The 20,393-nt window shown below is 37.7% G+C and overlaps 1 protein-coding gene across 10 annotated transcripts in view; it reads left to right on the forward strand.

Moving 5' to 3' along the window:
- COBLL1 (cordon-bleu WH2 repeat protein like 1) overlaps positions 1-20,393 on the forward strand; it is an 86,759-nt gene that overhangs the window by 51,745 nt on the left and 14,621 nt on the right. For 8 of the 10 annotated variants that reach the window (XM_075756799.1, XM_075756802.1, XM_075756795.1 and 5 more), the window contains exons 3-9: positions 4,525-4,726; positions 5,651-5,879; positions 7,580-7,618; positions 8,513-8,607; positions 8,741-8,980; positions 17,467-17,611; positions 18,228-18,296. In XM_075756799.1, coding sequence (XP_075612914.1) covers positions 4,525-4,726; positions 5,651-5,879; positions 7,580-7,618; positions 8,513-8,607; positions 8,741-8,980; positions 17,467-17,611; positions 18,228-18,296 — 1,019 coding nt within the window. The remainder of the gene's footprint in view (positions 1-4,524; positions 4,727-5,650; positions 5,880-7,579; positions 7,619-8,512; positions 8,608-8,740; positions 8,981-17,466; positions 17,612-18,227; positions 18,297-20,393) is intronic. The other 2 variants (XM_075756805.1, XM_075756797.1) reach the window with 1 other exon arrangement.

The following is a 20,393-nucleotide window of genomic DNA, read 5'->3' on the forward strand; positions in this document are numbered from 1 at the left end:
CGAGGAAAAAATACCTTTTTACATCTCATACTAGGAAAAGCAAAGCTGTGACTTTGTACAGCCGTGTGCTCAAATGCCATGGTCCACTAGAAGAAACTTCTCTACTGTTCTTAGATGAAGTTGGGTTTGTTTGATCCCAGCTTTGGCATAGTGGATAGCAAGAGCTATGTAGACCAAAGCGTGATGTTACATAGGTAAAATATCCTGAGCAAGTAGAAGTAGGCAGAAGAGGATCAGAATGAAATCCAAAAAGGGGTTTTAGAGGAAAAGATTACGAGAGAGAATAACTTTTGATCGTTGAGTTGTTCTATGGGCAACTAAAGCAAAAAAAACCTGAGAGCTTGAGAAAAGGAAGGGCGGATTCTCTTATTTAAGCCTAGATACCAAACTGTATTTTGTAGTTGGTTATAGTGATTCAGCTCATCTGGTCAGAATCTGACAGTAGCATTTGTGGTCTCCTGTCACCGGGGTTCCTGCAGGGGGGTCTAGGCAAACAGTTATTTAAAAACTAGCAAACAAGCAAGCAACCCCAAAAAACCACGGTAAAAGCAATAAGTGGTAGGAAGTGAAGGTACACCGTTCAGAGGAAGGAATGAATGAAGTCGGTTTTTATTCTTATTGCACTGTTTTTTCAGAGTGAATCTTCTCCATTGGTTCTAAATACAGCATAGGACTGAAGAGTTTTCTGCAGCCAAAGAACTACTTGAAGAACTATTTTACTTAGCAGCCTGATCATTTTAAGTTAGTTGTTTTCCCACAAGTAAGAAATGCAGAGTTTGACAAAGTTTTCTCGAAATTGAATAATTAGTTTCAGTTGTACACATCAGTAAATTAACGTAGCGATTTCAAGGGCCAATATGACAGTGACACGCATTTTATTTGGAAATGGTGCATCAACTAGTTTTGCAGGGTCGCATGCTTAGGGCTTCAGTTTCAGCCACCTTTCAGAGAGACCTTAGCTTTGCTAAATTTGTTTTCTTAGAGTCCTTTGTGAGTTTCCATTTGATCCGTTCTTGAGTATTTTCAGTCATTAGGGTATTCTTAATAAACTGTTGGGCTACTCCGTATAGCTAGCTAGTGAATAACAAGCTTTGTGGTGTTGCCCTACTTTTCAAAACCTATTGTACTTATATTTGTAAGTAACAAATTCTGAGGGTTTTGGTGGGGTTTTTTGTTGTTCTCCATGAAAACAAATGTCTTTTTCTCTTTAGAGAATAGGATTAGTAAATATTTTTGCAAGAAAGGCCATGAGGCTATAGGCTTAATAATCAGAGATCTATAGAAAGGCAAACTGAGTGTAGGTTTCTTTTATTTTTATCTTGCCCCTCCTTTTTCTCTTCCTCACTTTCCCCCCACCCCGGATACTGTTTGTTCAGTGGCATTTCTTCTGAGTCTCATGATGGGAAGACCTTGTTCCTAAAGTTTGATCATGTAAGAATCTTTTTTTAAAGTAACGAGTTTCTAGCCCTTGTTTTTGGAGAGGAGTGTTACAGAAACTTGATGCATTTTTTCTTTAAACACTTGATCCAGTATTGGAAGCAACACCTTCCCCTGTTGGTTACAAACATAACATGGTTTGATACGTTCTAGGTGCAGGTAGTCATTTAACTGTCACTTATGTGATGTAACAAGAGGCTGCTATTAGCCACTTTTTTGTGTGTTATTTAGTCAGGTAGGAATAACCAAAGGAAAATAGATGAGGGATGAAGGGGTGCAGGAAAAGGTAAATAAATTTATGTTCCAAGATTTCCAGAAAGCTAAGTAATGTAATGAAGTTAAAGCAGTTGCAAATAAAGATTTTACTGAAATTAGATAAAGAGCTGTCGATGTACTCTGAGACAGCTGATGGCTACTTCTTAGAGTTTTACTAAATACTATCTATGGAAGTGGTTAAATTTACTGTCATATATATATATATATTCCCCTACCTGCAATCCTTGAAGGCTTTAGCAAAAAAAAAAAAAGTTTTACAAGTTTTGGAGGATGTGATTACAAAAAAAGATGGCTCTTTGTATCGCTGCAGGAATATCTGTCTAAAGCAGTCATCGAAGGTGTCTTGGCCTCCAGTGGAGGGGGTGACTTAAAGTCTGCAATCCTCCAGTCAAGCAGGTCACTTCTGGAAGTACTAATGGAAAGCAAATTTGCACTGAATCACTGTTTTCATGTACTAATTTGCATGTACCTGTCTGTGAGCAGCTATGTTTCTCACTTATCATTCTGTCACTTCTTGTGACTCCAGTTAATGTGAGGGCTTGCCCCTGTCATGGTGGTGCAATTCCACAGGACGGCTTTCTGTGATCTTTTCTTGTGAATTCTTGTCCTGGTCATCTTCGGTGTTCTTGCCCTTCTCCAGTAAGCGAAGGCCAGAGGAAGGGCAGCTTTTAAAGCCAGTCAGTGTATAAAAACACACCAGAAAAAAAGTAATGGGTAACTTATTGGGTAGGCTGATAACCAGAAAGGTCACTACAGCAGTAGTGTCTGCTGTCTCCTCTGGCCCGCTCTTCCCCTCCCCTGCCCCCAGTGAAATGGGGCGATGACAGGATTTGCATTTGCAGCTCCCCTCTTACTAGGGTGAGACAGATGTACTTGTTCTGTTATGGGTTAGCAGTACAAGAAATAGAGTAGTTCCTTCTTTCTTCTAATGGGAGCAGGTTGAGATGTATGTGAGGGAAGAATTGAAATAAACTCTCTGGTTTAGCTATGTGAAAAGGGAGGAATAGTTATTTTCTGCAGTGCTCAATGCATTTCTCATGGTATTCCTTAGGCTGATATATATCATCTAGATGAAGACACCCGAGTATATTACATTCTTCTGTACTTCTTCAGACCATCTGATAGCTGCTTTTTGACACCTTGGGGCATCATTTCTGTATGTTTTTTGCTTTTATAGTTCCTCCTGCCTTTGTCTCCTGAGGCAAGTATTCTCCTGCCACTTAAGCAGACAGAAACTTTCCTCGGGGGGGGGGGGGGGGGGGGTTAAAAAAAAAAAAAAAAGAACAGGCCTGCAGTAACTGTATCTGTCAGCTTTCAAAATGTTTCCGTCTACTGGAAGCACAGCCTGTGCACCAGAGAGTCCATCCCTGCTTCTAGAAATTAGAAGACAGTTTGCTTAAGGAACGCTTGTTCTTTAAAAGCAACTGAAAACAGGAATGATATCCTAGGGTTAATTAAAGGGCAAAAAAATGTAGTGTTCACAGTAATTTCTAATGCTGAGTCATACTTAATTCTTTTTACAGAACTGTATCATATGAAAAGTCTGTTTTAACTTCCTGCTTAATAAATGTATTCCCGAGCTTTATATTATCTAGAATTCTGCTTAGCTTGATGGCTCTTTGTAGAAGTTATCTATTTCCACATTGACTGTGCTACCAGAATACTGGCATCTGAGATCACATCTAGAATTTAAGACTTCTGATAACGCCATAGCAGCCAAACTCTATATTAATTTTCTCTTAGACATATCCATGTTCTTTTCAACATAGCATTTGATTGCTTCACAGACTTTTAAATTGTTTTCATAATATCCTTGTGAGACAGAGCAGGTGATAGATTTCCCTGTTTGTAGCTGTAACTGAGAGATGCAGAGGGCGTCAAAATGAAATGCTCCCTACAGATGATTACCCAACTCTAAAAATTATTGAGGAATGACCAGTTCCAGTGACCTGATAGTACTATAACCTTATTCAGTTGCTGTAACCTGCAAAGTTAGGATATTCTCTTTACCTTTGGTCTATTTAAACTTCTATGACACTGCTGTTTAAAGTACAACTTTAATAAATTTATTCTAGCAGCAGCTGGGAATGTTCAGCCTATCCTAATACGCAGTTGTGCGTGTGCCTCATTGAGCACTGAGAGAACAAGGACATAGAGTTAGTGACTACATATGAAAAATTCTGTTTGCCATGCTTTATTGTGAAAAAGACAGCTGTTGCATCACACAGAGCTTCTCAAGAAATGGCATTCAACTACTCTGTTGTCATTTAGCTGCTTTCCCTCTGCCAGTATTAAACACCTGGCTTTCATTTTGGCATCCCTAATGCAAGACCTCCTTAAAAGGTGACTTCCTCAAACTTCATTTCTCCTGCTTCCTCCAAATGGCTCATGCTCAGAATTTCTGAAAATAAAGTCCCTTGTAACCTCAGGGATGGATATAAAATTTTCAAGCTTTGGAAGGAAACTGTTCTTAATGAATAGCAGGGTATTTATCACCACTACTACAGTTCCCATTAAATGTCAAATGAGGTGGCTAATCCACATCTCCCTGCTGACCTCAGGAAAAGCATCACTTCACGCAAGCAAAAATTTCCCCTTTTGCTCAAGCGCTTGGCATATTTTTGTGCAAGCTGGTTTCATTTTCTTTTTAGTGGTGTGTTTTTTATGTTGAAGATATTTAAAGTTGGTGCCTGGCAATAATTATTTAGTCATGGAAGGGGAAAGGATGACTTGGGTTAAACGTTTAGCAGCACATTTGTAGTAGCCTGCTTAATTTTCATCTGTTGTGACACTTCTATTTGTCTTTTACAGGAAGCCCATGATGGACTTGCTGATCTTTCTCTGTGCACAGTACCATTTAAATCCGTCAAGTTATACTATAGAGTTGGTATCAGCAGAAAATAGCCAGATTAAATTCAAACCCAACACACCAGTGGGAATGCTCGAAGTGGAAAAGGTGATTGTAAAGCCAAAACAAATGGATAAGAAGAAACCTGCTCCGATTATACCAGAGGTGAGAATTAAAGCGTATTGAGTAATTAGAAACACTATTGTACTCAACAAGTTGAGTGGGAAGCTCAGCCTCTTGTTTCAGCTTTTCCTGTTGTCTTTCATCGTCTCGCCACGCACCCCTGTGAAACACTTGGCTCCATGTTCTTGATCACCTCCTCTTAGAAATATGTCAACTCGTTGCAGCAAACATCTTTGCTACCGAAAGAAGGAAATGTTACAATATTACTTGAAATCCCACGCCTTACTGTCCTTTTGACAAATTCTGCAGATGAAGTGTGGCTGAATACAGCCTTCCACAATCTGAAAACCAACAACTTGTACCATCTGTCGTACTGCGATATATATGCCCTTCTGATTGTATGTTCATTTTCCTTTAATGCATACTGTACTTTTGTTACTTGACTTTTTTTATATAGCTTTAAGAAGGCAGGAGCTTTTAGAAGTACTAAAACAACTTCTGGGTGTCGCTTAAATCTTTCCTCCAACCTTGTCTGCTGTATAGAAAAATACTGTTTCTTAATTTATCTAAAGCACTTACACAGGGCCAGGGGACCTCTTCTGCTGCCCCTTTACCTTCATCCTACACACGTGTGTGCGCACACACACACAACTCGTGGCTCATTGGCTGACTTCTACAGCTACCTAATGTAACCTAGCAGCACATCTTGCTCCAGGCACATACCCTGCTGGGCAGGTGAAGGACAGGCGCAAAGGAGGAGCGGGCTGTTGCATGTGTTCTTTTCTGGAATAGGAGGGAATAACAAATTAGTTCTTAGTGTCTGTTGTAATGCTACTGAATCTGTAACATTGGTGAAGTTGGCCATAAGGGGAATTCTCATGATCACTGTAAGGCTGTTACAAAAATGCTAGTTGTTTCAGAGTTTGTGCTGGTATTTATTGGAACTTTCTTGTCTCTTCTCTTTAGCAAACAGTAAGGGTAGTGATAAACTACAAGAAGACACAGAAGACGGTAGTAAGAGTTAGTCCACATTCACCTCTTCAAGAACTCATACCAATTATCTGTAGTAAATGTGAGTTTGATCCTTCACACACTCTACTGTTGAAGAATTACCAGTCTCAAGAACCCCTTGATGTGACAAAATCTCTTAATGACCTTGGACTAAGAGAATTATATGCCATGGATATCAGTCGAGGTAAGATAACTTTTGTAAATTGCAGTTACAGAAAAGATTCTTAGTATTTCAATAATGTATACATTTTGCTGGTGTTTTCACTTATGAAGAAATTAATTTCTAGCAATTTAGTACATGTTTCATTAATGTTCCACAAAATTGTAAATGAGGCAAGTTTACCTGTACTTATGTTTGAGAAGTGCTATATAAAGGTTTTGTTTTCGAACAAAGTGTTATGTACCAGCAAAGGTGGCTAAGTACAAATCACCATCCTTTTCTTCCCTCACCCCTTCCCCCAAAAGACCACCAACACTGTATTTCTCTTAGCTCATAGAAAAGACATAGAATCATGATGAGCTGAAAAGAACAGAAACATTAGAGAAACTTAGCTTTGTTTTTAAATTATTTAAAATTTAAAAAGTGTTAGAATATTCTAATGGTGTCTATGTATATTTGAGTGCTGTTTGTACTCTGTCTAACTTTGTAGATTGTGAAGGAATAATAGTTCTCTTTTTAATCATGGTCCAACAGGAGCGCTGTGAACTGCCTTCCTTACATGGGTACAGACATTCCTATGTCTGGTTTTAACTTCAGCTGGAAGCCTGTCTTTTTCATGAAGGGTTTATTGTATTGTGATTAAAAACTCTGTAGAGTGTGATTTGTTCTGTTTCAGACATTTCTCACAGGAAATTTTACCTCAATATAGCATGCAGTAATACTGGCTTGTTCCTGTTCTTGACCACTGTTCTATTTGCTTGTTTTTCTTTCTGCTCTAAAACTTGGGGGGGGGGGGTTGTTTGCTGTCTTTGTCTTTCTCCCCCTTCTACCTAAATAAGATAACCTTATCATTTGGTGGTTACAGTTTCAAGAGTTCTCTCCATTACTTCCCAAAGGACAGTTATATTGGAGAACAGGAGAGTGACAGATTTGGAAAATCTGTCCTTTTCCCGTGGAGAAAACACAAATGAAATATCTTTCTCTTCTTCACTGGAAAACAACATATTTTTATTTGTCTAAACATGTTACTTGGACTACATGTGCCCATAGTGCATTGTCTTGTTTGTTGTCTGGCTGCTGCTTTCATTTACAGGCTGGCAGAGCTGCCTTTTGCACAGTATGACATGTGCTTCAGTGGAATCAACAGCCAAAAATCCTTAGGAGACAATACAAGGGCACATACGCTTTCTACTAGGCAGTGCCCCGCTAGGAAATTTAGATATACTTCAGTTCTCTTGACACAAAAGAGTTCAGCATTTCAATTTCGCAGACAACTTCAAAGCTCTGAATTTTCAGCTTTCTTCATGAAAGTAAATGGTGAGGTATACCTTTACTTAATAGAATCTAAATTCAAATCTTACTTTATTCAGATTATATTTTAATTATACATTCCTCTTTGCTTTCCAAGTTTGGGCTGCCTGACAATCCAAACTTACAGAGAAAACTGTTCTATATACTAGTTTTCTTCTCTCCTGCAGAAATATAAGTGGACTCTCTCTCTCCTTATTTACAAGATTCCAGTCTGTATTGCATGTCTTCAGGCTGAAGTTCTTAAATGGCTTATGGCATTAGGGAGTAAAGATACACATCCTTTTACTTCAGGAAAGTATCCAGTTACTTTTTCCTAATGTTGAAGATTCAGCTTGGCTTTCTGTGTTTGTAACTTACAACTGCATCCTTGATTCAGATTCACATTTTCTGTCTTTCTTTTTGTCTTTCTATAGCCACATCACCAGTTGATTTAAATTTACCGTCTTTGCAAGGTATGATTTACTGAAATAGGCGGTGAAACTGTAGCACTTCAGTGACATTACCATGCGCTGCTATTATAACATCTGCTTAACTGTGACATGAGTAATTATCTCTGTCCTATCATAAATGCGTATTTAAAAAGATAATACAGAATTGGATATACTCAGCTATAAAGTATTTCTGTATAGTTTTACCCCAGATCAATTGATTAAATTTACAGTCATGTTTATATTGATACTTGTACCAAGAGCCCATAGTGGCCTTGCTGATTTCTGTTGCTTATTGCATTTGCATTCAATGGAATTTCTTTAAAAAAGTCAAATCTAGTAAAAATTAAAAGGAGACAACCTCTAGATTTACAATTCCTCTGCATGAATAAGATGATGTAAGGAGGATAAATTCTGCCAGATACCGGAACGGACTTGGCTATCTTTACTATGACTGCCGTGCAGTTATGTGTGCAGCGCCTAGCAGGTGTTTCAGTGATCTTTCTCCATAGTCCTACCATGTGCGGGCTTGTGCCTGACGTGTCCCGCTCACACTTGGCCATGAATTTAAATGGTTAGGAGTTGAGAGTTGGAGAGGCTGATCCTCTTTTTCCCTTTTACAGCCTCTGTGATATGAACCATAACATATGACAAGTGGGATGGGCTGGATTAAGTGCTGGGGGTATTAATAGCAGCTGAAACTCATCTATTCCGAGTTCTGAGAAAGACAGGAAGAACATGGATGGTAGGAAACCTGTTCATTTTGCAGCGTTTAGAAAAGCTATTAATATAGGTGATTTACGATGTGTTTTGTGTATCCTTCCAGGAGGCTTATGACAGACAGTGAAATAATAAAGATGCAGGAGAAATAATCTGTGCAATAAATAACATCTATAGAACTATTGTCTTCTATTCTAGACTCCTACCAATCTGAAAACTTAGATGTTCTGAAGGAGAAAGAAAACAAAGGATTTTTCAGCTTTTTTCAACGAAGCAAGAAGAAAAGAGAACAAGTAAGATATAACTTACCTAACTTCGAATAAGCAAAACTTCTAGAAACATATTCATATTGACCAATCAGTACTGTTGGTTGTTTTCCAGAAAGTATAAGTGTCTCAGATTTTTTTTCTTTCCCTGCACCCCAAGGCTGCCAGTGCCCCAGCAACTCCATTGATGAGCAAGCCAAGGCCAACATTTATCACGAGATCTAACACTGTTAGCAAGCAGTATGATTCAAACACTCTGCCATCTGAGATGCCGAAGAAACGGAGAGCTCCTTTACCGCCTATGCCAAATTCTCAGAGTGCTCCCCAGGAACTTGCACAAGCTCAAGTCAGACCGGCATCTGATCTTGTGAAATCTAACAGCCTTGATAGGAACGAACAGGTTAGTTACATTTGCTTCACTTCTGTTAAATCATGAAGTTTAGACATTGTAATCCTGGTTACCCTGTTAATACCTGCTGAGACTTGAAATAAATAGGAAATAAAAGTGTAGTACTTGCTTTTTAAAATTTTAGCTTGACAATAACTACATAAATTGAAAGATGGGTTCCTGTTAAACTTTATATCCTGTATCCAAAGTACCTGCTGTACCTTGAAAAGGCAAACCCAACTTCTTACATAAGCTGGTACTGTGAGCACCTTTTTGTTCTTTTCAATGAATAGTTTATATATTTAAATGTGAGAACATTGTCTCACTTTATCGTATCTAGTAATTGATGTTTTGATATTTCCAGTCATTTTTAATGTTTTAGTTACGTGTGATAAAAAGAAGCTTATTCTCTATATTATATTACAAGAAAACGGTAGAAATCTTGGGAAGTAGTCTTAACATTCTTGTGCTCCCAGCAAGTTAAAGTAAGATTTTAATCAAGTAAGGATGTATTTAACTGAAGGTTAAATGGGGCTACGAGGTGTGGGCTACGTATTGAAGTAACCTATGTATCCCACGCAAGGAAGAAAGTCTGCCAACAGAATTTGGGAGAATTGATGTATTAGGTATTATGCTGGTATTGGACGTATTCTTAATTGTGAATTCCAATTAAAGATCAAGGCTAAAATTGTCATTATAATTTTTTATTTATTTCATACTTCACTTTGAATGCAGTATCTAAAGGTGGTCTTTAATAAATGAGGTTATTGGCATGCTACAAAAATAAAATGCAGAACTAATGAAATACAAGTCTGAGGGATTAATTTTGGTTTAGATTCGGAGACAAGAAATTTCAAACTGCCACTTCCTTTATCTTTATACAATGATTTACTCTTTCATTGATGCACAGAACCACAAGAGAGCACTGTTTAACAGAAGTTCTGAATTTGTGTATTGTGTCCTGCTGAAAAGCTTTATCATTTGAAGAAGACAAAGGTTTCTTCCTGTATTTTAATAAAAGGAACTTTTTTTGGGAAAAAAAATCATGATCTTTTTTTACCTCATCATGTTTGTCTTTTAATTGAATTCAAAAATTTTGAAAATAATTTATTAATGTCAACATGCTTTAAATGATTAATATCCTATTATGTCTAACAGTAATGTATGACTGCTGGGCTAGGATCTGTCACTCAACAAAATTGCTTAGATTTATTATTTTGTACTGACATTTCTTATTCATCTAAAGTGATTTGACTGAAGTTGAATAGCTCACGAAGAAAAGACAGAAGTCCACATTAAGTTATATTTTTGTGTGTATTTTCTATTTTGTACTACTTTATGCAACTCGCTTAGAAGCCTTTGGCATGTGTTTTTTTTAAGATGACTTCTGTTTCATTCAATTGCACAGCCATTTATCAGATAACACAGAGCTTGGGACTTAAATGTGGGCAAATATTTGCTCTGTGCTTTGGATTTTATTAATTCATGTAAAATATTTTGTCTTTTTAATATCTACTCTCTGATAAATATTATCTAATGAGTGAATTTGGACTGCATAGTCCATAGTGCTCAACTTGATCAGGGCACTGTTAGGAGGGATCCTATGAGATACTTCCTTGGAGGATAAATCTGCTCCTTGGAGGAGTGCTGAGATGTTTTCAGAGACAGCCTTCCTGCAGCACAAGAGTGGTCCATTCCCCTAAGTGGGAAAAGGAGTAGGCATAAAAATAAACAGTCCCATTTAAATGTGCTACTGAGAGAGCTCGAGTGCAACAATGAGCGTGTGAGGGACAGAAAGGGGACAGAGCAATTCCCAAAAAGAAACACAGAGATACTTCTTAGACATGCAGAGATGCAGTTGGGAATGCAAAGGCAAGCCTGGAGCTTGAAGGCGATGTCAAGAGTAACAAGAAAGGCTTTTGTAAGTTAGTGGCAAGCAGAAGTCCAAGGATGAAGGATGAGGTCATCTACCTTTATTTTGGCAAGATGTTTGTCACAGTCTACCACAACATTTTTTTGTTGAAAAGCTAGTAAGGTATGGACTTAGACGGATGAACTACAAGGGAGGACAAAAACTGGCGAAACAGCTCAAATAATGGTGGTTAATGGCTCAGTCAGACTGGTTGACAGGTAGAGTTCCAGAGGAGTTGGTAGTATGGCCAATGCTGTTAATATCTTTATAAACAGCCTAGATGATGGAATTGAATGCACCCTCAACAAACTTGACGTTGACACTGAACTGAGCGGAGAGGTAGGTATGCCAGAAGAGCCACTATTCAGGGAGACAGCGACAGGTTGGAACTGCATGAGGTTTAAAAAAGATTCATGTGAAATTCTCTATCTAGAATGGAGTAATTCCAAGCAAAAGTACAGGTCTAGCTATGTGATTCGTCTTGAATCCAATGCACTTGGTACTTTTTAGGCCACTCCTGTACTACTATGTCCAGATTTGGTTCCTGCAGTTGAAGATAGAGATTAAAAACAGTCAAGAGTCCAGTGGAAGGCCACCAGATGAGGTTGGAGAATGTAAACGTTCTAGCGAAAAGAAGGTTCTGATGGGATCTAATTGTATTCTTCTGATACCTATAAGCTGTTACAGGGAAAGTAGAGGTATATTCTTCACAAGGATGCATGGTGACAGGATGAGGACCAATGGGCACTAGTTGCTTCAGAGGAAATTCCATTGAAATACAAAAGAAAACTAATCACTGTGAGAACAATTGAACATTGGAATAGGTCACTCAAGTGGTAGAAGCTCCCTCACTGGAAATAGTCAAACTGTGTCTTGACAGGCTCTTGTGATAACCTAATCTAAGACCTTGTGTTCAACAGAAGGTTGGAGCAAATGATCTCCAAAGGTCCCTTCCAACTTAGACATTTCTGTTTCACATGGGTGAATCAAAACTGTATGTGTATAACTAGGAGAATAGAAAAAAATATATTAGGGCTCCATCACTAATAGTGACCAACAAATACTTGTTTTTGCTGTGAGATCAAGCACTGCTTGAGTAATACTGGCAAGGGGAAGATTTGGAAGCTTGTTTCTCAGAGCTTCCACTGAAGTCTTTAAATAAACAAAAAGGTATCTCCAGCTATTGAGACTTCTGGTTTCACTTTACTGTAAAATAAAGGACAGTTCCCTTGAAAACACAAGGTGTTAGGTGAGGGACAATTAGAACAATTTTACTTGAATACAAATAACACTTACAGGATTTGCGACTTTATAAATGAAATTGGGCTCTATTTAAATATATAGTAAGAATCAGTCCTTATTCCAAGAATTGACATCCTGAATACAGAATTTGAAATAAAACATATAGGCATTGTAGAATAAAGTCAGTTTTGATGGTTGCACAGCATTTCATCATCTATATCATGTGCATTAATGTTTTCTCAACCCAAAGTGACCGATTTATACTTGTTTAATCCAAGTCGGTTCTCGGTAGTGCAGCAAGTACAATGGTCACACTAGACCACAATTATTTCATTGTAAACAATGTTAGAATTTGGTCTCTCATTTCTCCACTGTTGAAGATGTGTGTCCTGCTAGTAGGATTTAAAGTCATTTTTGGGTTGCGCACCAGGCTGATGGTGTGTTTGCTGGGCTATTCGGTATGTCTGGGGGGTTTCACTGTTATTGCAGTGTCCCATTAAGTTAATTTATAAAACCTAGGCTATACTTTTTTTCTGTCCTTATGGACAAATCTCTTTTGTAACATCCACAAGGAAGACAAAGTGCAATGTCAGTTTTGCCTGGATAAACTGTTTGCCTGGTTTTAATAGATACATGCCAAAGTAGTAACATCAGACAACAGTGAAACGAGCCAACTTTAAGGGAACAGTGTTCTCACTGTTGTCTGTCTTCAAATTCACAGTGTATTGTAGTCCAACTTCTCACAGTATGAAAAAGGGTTTTAACATTTACCTCCTACAGCTTCTGCATTTCTTTTCCCTTACAAAAGAAGCTGCTTTCTCTTTATATGAGCAGTTACATTCTGGTATGAGGGTTGGGATTTTTTGCTGCCTCAATTTCAGAGTGCTTATACAATTAGTTTTTGGAGATATGTTCCTATTTTTAGAGGAGAAAATAGTACAATGGATGTAAGGGTAGTTTTTACAAGTTATTACGTAGCATGATTTGCTTTTTCTATGTGAGACTCAGAAGATGACTCGTAAGCTTAAATAGTTAATGTTTGTCCAGCAAATTTCTATTAAATCAGATTGGAAATGAGCACATTAGTCTTTAATATTGAAATCCCTCACTTATTTGTCAGTTCTAATTTTGGCCAAGATGGGTCTTGCCAGAAGTATGTTTAGAACTAGCAAGTTTAAATACGCTTGCAAGTGGAGAGGACTCTCAAGGGGTTTTGCAAAGTGCTTTTTTATAATGCAGTATGTGTATCTTCACAGTTTTCATAAAAATGGATGCAATTTTCTAGTAATAACTCTTCTTTAAAAGAAAATGTCTTTTAAAAGAAAAGCATTTTATTATGTCCGAAATGCCTTTGCTGATTTTCTTCCTAATGCTTTATGTAGAAAAACTAGACTGTCAGATCTTCATTTTATTCCATGAATGTTTGTCTCCTTACACTGTTTTCAGTTATTGTAAAGGAGCGTATGTAAACTGTGCGTGGGTAGGAACAATTAAGTGGAGATTTTTCATTAAAACATTTACAGTTTCAAATGATGGATAGAACTTCTCAACTGTAGAAATATAGCTTGCTTTTATTTACACAACCCTTACTCCTAAAGAAACTGAAATCTCCAGTCTACCCATTAGAAAAGAAAGGGAAGGAGAAGATGGGAGGATGGGGGAAGGGTGGGAAGCAACTAAACCATAAAGTATTTCTGAAAATATTTATTAACCACTGTCACAGAACAGCTTAGTTAAGATTTCTGGGAGGGATGAGTTCCATGCCTAAGAATTTACACCAGAGACACAGTTGCCCAAAACTTGATGGTCAGCTCTTTAAAGGAGAAGTTGGGCAGTGATGCAGTGAGCACTGTGAACATCAGGGAGGTCTTGAATGGAGCCAGCGTTACCTGGGAGAAGATAATGCTCAGGACTACCTGTCTGCTCTTCCTGAAGCTTGCATGATCATTTGATATGATTCTGTTATGATTCAGAATTGGTGGTGAATGTTGCGTGCATCTACTTTTCAGTATACCAAATGCATAACCTTATCCCCTTATTGTATTTACTTCTGTACCAGCAAGTATGTAGATAAATCATAGGAGAGAATAATCATATTGAGTGTTTGGACAGAATAACACCAGCTGAGTTTCTCCAAATATATTCTATATGTCCTTTCTTTCCACATAGGTCAGAGGTATATTACTTCCTCTGTAGCACTTTGGCTAGGTTTAAGTATTTTGGGAAGCTTAAGTCATGTAATAGAAATTGAGTGCATTAATCAGTGTAAGAGCAAATAGCATTTTTTCCTGTTATTCCTTGGATGTACAGTTATCTGCATTCTTGTACAAACGGAAGACAGAAGTACTAGCAGGATGGCTAGCAATGTGTTTTGATCTCCCAGTCACCTGTGTATCTTCTGTTAAACCTAGTTATCTATGGAGCAAAAGAGGGAGGTACTGGTGGTAAGAAAATGTGCATGTAGTGACCCTCGGTGTGAGGTATGCTTTCTGGCACACTGCAAATACTCCACTACCACTATGTTCTTTCCCAAGTAATTTTTTTTTACCTTCTGTTCCAACTGCGAAATTGCTGTGACTTCATTATGTTTCCTTTGCTTTTTGAAATGATAAAAAGGGCCAGGCACCATGTCTCAGGCACCATGTCTGCCACTGCTTACAGAGGCTGGAACTTGGGAAGACCTGGCTTCTACAAGTGTCTGCTGGGGGTGGTGTGGGATTTGGTGCCAACTTTGTACACATTTGAGGCTAAAAAGCTTCATATCCTCCCTGGCTTGTTCCAGGATGAGGAGGGCGTACAGTGTTAAAAAGTGGAACCCCTGCGTATGTTGTGGAAGTTATGACAGAGTTCACTGGTGTTTCTGCACAAGGATGGTTAATTACTTTAGTGATTCGAACATGATTTTTAATTTAAGTGTAACTGATAAAGCACTGGTTATCATTGGCAGTTGGTATGACACATGAACACCCAGATGTATATTCCAAAACTTTGTCAGATACATCTTAATAACATTTTTTTCCATCTGTTTAAAGTACTATTTTCACATTACAGCCTTTGTTAGGATTTGAAAGCTCTTAATATTCATATGTTGAATAATTCCTGAGAAAATCTGTTCAACACTTGAACCTTAACTGGAACATTTAGTACTTTCTCTTTGCAAATCATTTGTTTCTTTGGATGCAAAGGGCAGTAGAAAGGCTTATAAAAAAAAATCTTCTAGTAGCATTTGTGCTCTTATGCCGAGAACATTATTTCCCCCCTACACACATACTCTTTCTGTGCAGGAGGGAACTCTGGTGACATCTGTTTAGCTGAGCAAGAAAGCGCAGAACTCCGTGCCAGCCGAGTCAGCTGAGGGAGCCTGGGCGAAGCAGATGAGGGTGCAGACCTTCAAACAGAGAAACAGTGTCTTTGTGCGGAATGGAAGGGCTGCAGCCTCCAAAGAGGAGAAAAACAGAACTGCCCAACAGCAAGGAGGAAAATGATTTAACAATAAAAAAAGCCTCACTTGGGGAAATAGTACTGTATTTGACATCCCCTTCTGCATAAATTCGGATGCTGAATACTATTCATTCATTTTATTGTAGGACTAGTTGGGGACAGTGAATAAGGAACTATAAAAGTGTAAAAGTGAATTTTTTTGGTGACGTTTTAATTTAGAAACTGACTTGTTTAAAAACTCTTCAAGCATGCAAGTATTTTTAATTAGGAGTGGAGTGCTATGTCCATATCCTCTGCTCTTCTTAAAAGAACAGTTCACCTTGTGCTTTGTTTTTCTTCCTTAAAACCCTGAGTCCTGCCTTGCTGTAAAAGGTTCGAGTTGCTTGTTTTGGCATTAAAGTGATAGGTAGAATTATTGTGTGAACATCTTGGACAGTGTTGCTCCTTACAGTGCAGTAAAGTATCGAAGGGATCTGTCATACACGACATCGAGGTGGGACAAACCGGATGACTGAGTATGCCCAGGGTAGTTCAGAGGATGGTTTTCACCATTCCAGTTCATTCATTTAGGTATTCTGTCGAGATCTAACAGGAGCTGCCAGGCACTGCTTCACAGGCATTTTGTGCCAGTATCTTTTCTCTTCTGAGTACTTTATAGTTTTGATTGCGTACAACCAAGTACTTTAGCTTTTGGTCTTTAATATACCCCTTACTGTAGGATTTGTATTTGTTCAGTGGTAGCTTTCTAAATGATAAGCATCTTATTCCGTGGATATTGACACAGTCGACAATTCTGCTGTCAGTAATTTTTTCTTTTTTAACCAAAAATTTGTAGGTGTGTTTATGCCATCTCTGTTCCTCCATATTGTGCTTTGTCAAGTAGGCTGGTTAATTGAAGCACAGAGAAGTTCTGTGAAGATGACCCCACATCCAGTTGCTGTGTGTATTCTAGCAAGAAATGAATGTCACTGCTGGAATTTATTATATTGTCAAGTACACAAGTGATAGGAATCAGAATTACTACAGGCAGCTGTGTCTAATGCCAAAATGTACTCCTCCATTGCTGGGATCTTGAATGTTATCATTCTAATAGATGTGGAAAGAGAAGGTTTCCTCAGCATAAGGCAAACTGCAGTTAAGAGTGGCAGGCAAATTTACAGCCACTGTCTTGTTTGAGACATAGAATGTATTTTTAAAACAATTTAAAATGCAATTGGGCTGCTATATCATACAACTGTGAAGTCTTCCGTAGGTAGCCTTTGTCCCTTTTTTTAATGGTTTTGATTACTTGTGAATTAAGAACATTTTTTGTCTTTTGGTACGATAATGAGGACATGATTAAAATTTAACATCAGTAAGTAGTATAAGACAGTTGTACTTTCCAAGATAAGTTTTGAAAGCTGGCATTCAAAAGATTTCTATACAAGTTCAAGTATTTGAAGTAGAGAAACAAAATCCTAATAATTATGTATACAGCCCAATTAGGACTGCTGTTGAAGGAATGGAGAAGGACACATCATATCATGTCATTGCAGTGGAGTGTAGTTGAAGGTTCTTTCCATAATGACTTTTAGCTACTTTTAGAAAAGAATTATTTGGGGTTTGTAGAATAGCCTTCAGGCATAAAAGAATTAAAATTCTCTTTTATACTATATGTAATAACTGATTTTCTTTTACTGCTGCATCTTGTACCTCTGTGAATATATTCAGTTACTCCAGAAAATGTTTTTTTGGAAAACTACTCCTTGGAGGAATTAAGATGAGAAGCATAATACATTTGGTAATAGGTATATACTCTCTTTCCCAAATGTATATTATACTTTTGGAGAATAATTACTAGAGCTATATTGCTGTTTTTCTTTGATTGCTAATAATCATCTTCCTTTCCTGTCTACCTTCTTAGGCCCCTCCGGGATTAGTACGGAAAGGTTCTCTGCCGCTCAGTGACACCGCTTCCATGAACTCGTCTCTACGGAGGATGAAGCGGAAAGCACCCTCACCACCCTCTCGAGGACCAGAAGATCAAAGTGAAAGCAGTAATGAGACTGGTAATCTTTTTATGCTGTTTAATTGGGAGGCAGCAGAAAGTATGGCAATTTGGCTAAACTTTAAAGAAATACCACCTTATGAGATAAGAACTTCAAGTAAAAATATGAGTGCCAAACATCTTCAGATTGTAAGGAGTGGTAATACTACTTTATGAGATTGGCTCACGTAGTGTGAGAAAGTAGGCAGGTTTTAGGGCACGCAGATCAGAAAAAAGCAGAAAATACCAAATTAATTTTAGTTAGGTTAACTACAGCAATTGTTTTTGTGTTAATCAGATGGATGGGTTGGGGTGGGTAGAAAAGATTAGCTTCTCTGGATCAGAGAGGGTTTAATAGGAAATGGACTGAGAAGAAGAATTTTAGAGGGAGTTTTGTGTTGTTCTTTTGTAATTCTTCTGTTTGATCAAAAATTTAATTCTCTTTGGTTCAAAAATACCTAAGAGTTGAGATTAAAATATGTGGGAAATGTGACAGCGAGCACCAGTTGCTTAAGACAGGGTGTGTTTCCTGAAGAACTCACCACTCTGTAAGATACCGATTTAACATTTTATCTAGAACTTTTGTGGGTGCATACATTGACAGGCAATAAAAAAAGTTGTTACTTGACTTTTTGCAGTAACAGAGTCAACAGAATCAGCCCCTACTAAAGTGGAAGAAAGAGCCACTGAAATGCAGTCTGAAACAGGTTGGTTCTTTTTCCAAATGCATTGATAAAATCTACTTCAGAGCAAGCTGTGATAATTCATAGTAATAAATTACTACACTATAGATATGTCATAAGTATAGAACTAATTGTAACACTTCAGATCAATTAACTTTTCCTTTGAAGTACAAATATGGCTTTCTAAAATAAAGATGTTTTACTGCCTACAGAAATACATACAATACATTTTCTATTGGTCTCGGTGCTTTACATTTAGTAAACTAAACATTATCCCTGTTTGCCCCTCCTCCCTCACAAGTTGTAGACAGGAGCAAGCCAGAACTTCTGTGATTTTTGTATACCTCATAACAAACCTTTCAAAAGCTAAAGCCCAGTCTTGTTTTCAGAACCCTGCCTTGTGCTGCCCTTGACCTGCATAACCTAGGGGCAGGAGCAAATCTGTGCCTGTCTTTTGGTTTGTGTCTGAACAGCCTTTGAAAACATAAGTTGTAAATATGCATAAATAGTTGTTTATACATTAAATCATTTTTGGGGTGCTATGGAAAAAATGTGATATATAAAAGTATAGCTGTGTAAAATACGATTCTTTAGCTGCTGAACATAATACTTCTTAAATTTATGTAGTTTGTACTATTAAGTACTGTTGTTTGTAAGCATCAGACTGTAGGGTTCAGATACAAGATATGGCATCTAGGAGTCCCCTAAAATTTGTAAAAGCTTTTAGAATAATCAGTGCAGTCTGGGAAAACCACTCTTCCAATGTATTTCACTAAGAATGAAATATATAAACACTAAGCATGTGGAGTGCCACCGGCATTATATGAGGCTATAAACACTCAGAGTTTCTGTGCTAGTTGACAGGAACTCTTAAGTAGTTTTCCAGCTGTTTTATTTGGGATGCCAGTCAAATTGGTTGGAGCGGTAAAACACAAATGTACCACAACAAGAGCTGAAAAAGTCACCTGCCATCCTAGGTCTCTGGCAAAGGGTAAAAAAAAATAAAAAAATCAGTAATCAGTAAATTTGGGCTCGGTTTGTGTTTAGGGCAATTTATGTACGTTGTCATAAAAGACCTTTAATAAAAAATAATATGTAACTTAATAAATGGGAAGTATGAACCTACACTGTGCAGTCTGAGGTTGCAGATGTAATGAAGCTGTAACCTTTCCTCTTCCGAGTTGATGTAGCAGATGGAGGGTAGTAATTTCTCAGTGAATGGCTCTTAATGATGTTTGTTAGTACTTAATTTTCTGTGTTGAAAACTATGTTTATCTACATGTGATGGGTCTAAGATGATGAGCAAAGTTATCATGCTATGATTTAAATTCAAGGGTTTTTTTTTTCTTGAGCTTGTTTCTATCTTAAGATTGTAGATCCATGCTAGAATTTCTGCATTTCGCATCACTGTAACGTCCGAGTGCTGCATAGAGAAACAGCCCAGAACTTCATAGAAATGGCTTGTTTGCTTTTCCTTAGATTTAGGAACCTCTGCTTGAAGCATTTGAGTTTTGTAATTAAATATTTTAATTTAAGCTGTAATGGCAAGAAATAGAAAAATGTAATCATCTTCACTAGGCTTAGAACATTCTGTGTTGAGCCCTGGGATTTATCTCTGCGGTTAGTGACAGTCTTTGTTATGTAGTTGTGCTGCTGATGCCTTCATGCAAAGTCCTTTGAAGACTTAATGCAATAATTTTTTTTTTAAATGTAGAGACAAGTCACATAGTGCAGCTTCATTGCCTTTTTTTTTTTTTCTTCTTTTTCTCATGGGATACTGCTGCTCTCTGGTGGCATCTCTGAAAGTGTCCTGAGGCCTGTGTACAAGCAGGCCTTTTAGCAGAGCCCATCGTGCTGTGAGAACCAATATTCACCAGCAGCAAACTCAATTGCAGTAGTTGTCCTATTCCTAGTTTGAAAATTATGCACGTTTAAATTTATGCATTGTTTTAAATGGATAAAATAGTTCAATATCTCTTTAATTGCTAAATTGGACTAACTCGACATAAACTCGGTGGTTCCTTCCATGTAGATTAACACTGCTTTGATTGTCAGGCTTCTGGAAGCATTGTGAGTTTTTGCTCAGCTGTGACTGGCGTTCCCCAAGTAGTTCTGTTATGC

Source organism: Balearica regulorum, chromosome 6 (genome assembly GCF_011004875.1).
Source record: "Balearica regulorum gibbericeps isolate bBalReg1 chromosome 6, bBalReg1.pri, whole genome shotgun sequence".
In the NCBI taxonomy this organism is placed as follows: domain Eukaryota; kingdom Metazoa; phylum Chordata; class Aves; order Gruiformes; family Gruidae; genus Balearica; species Balearica regulorum.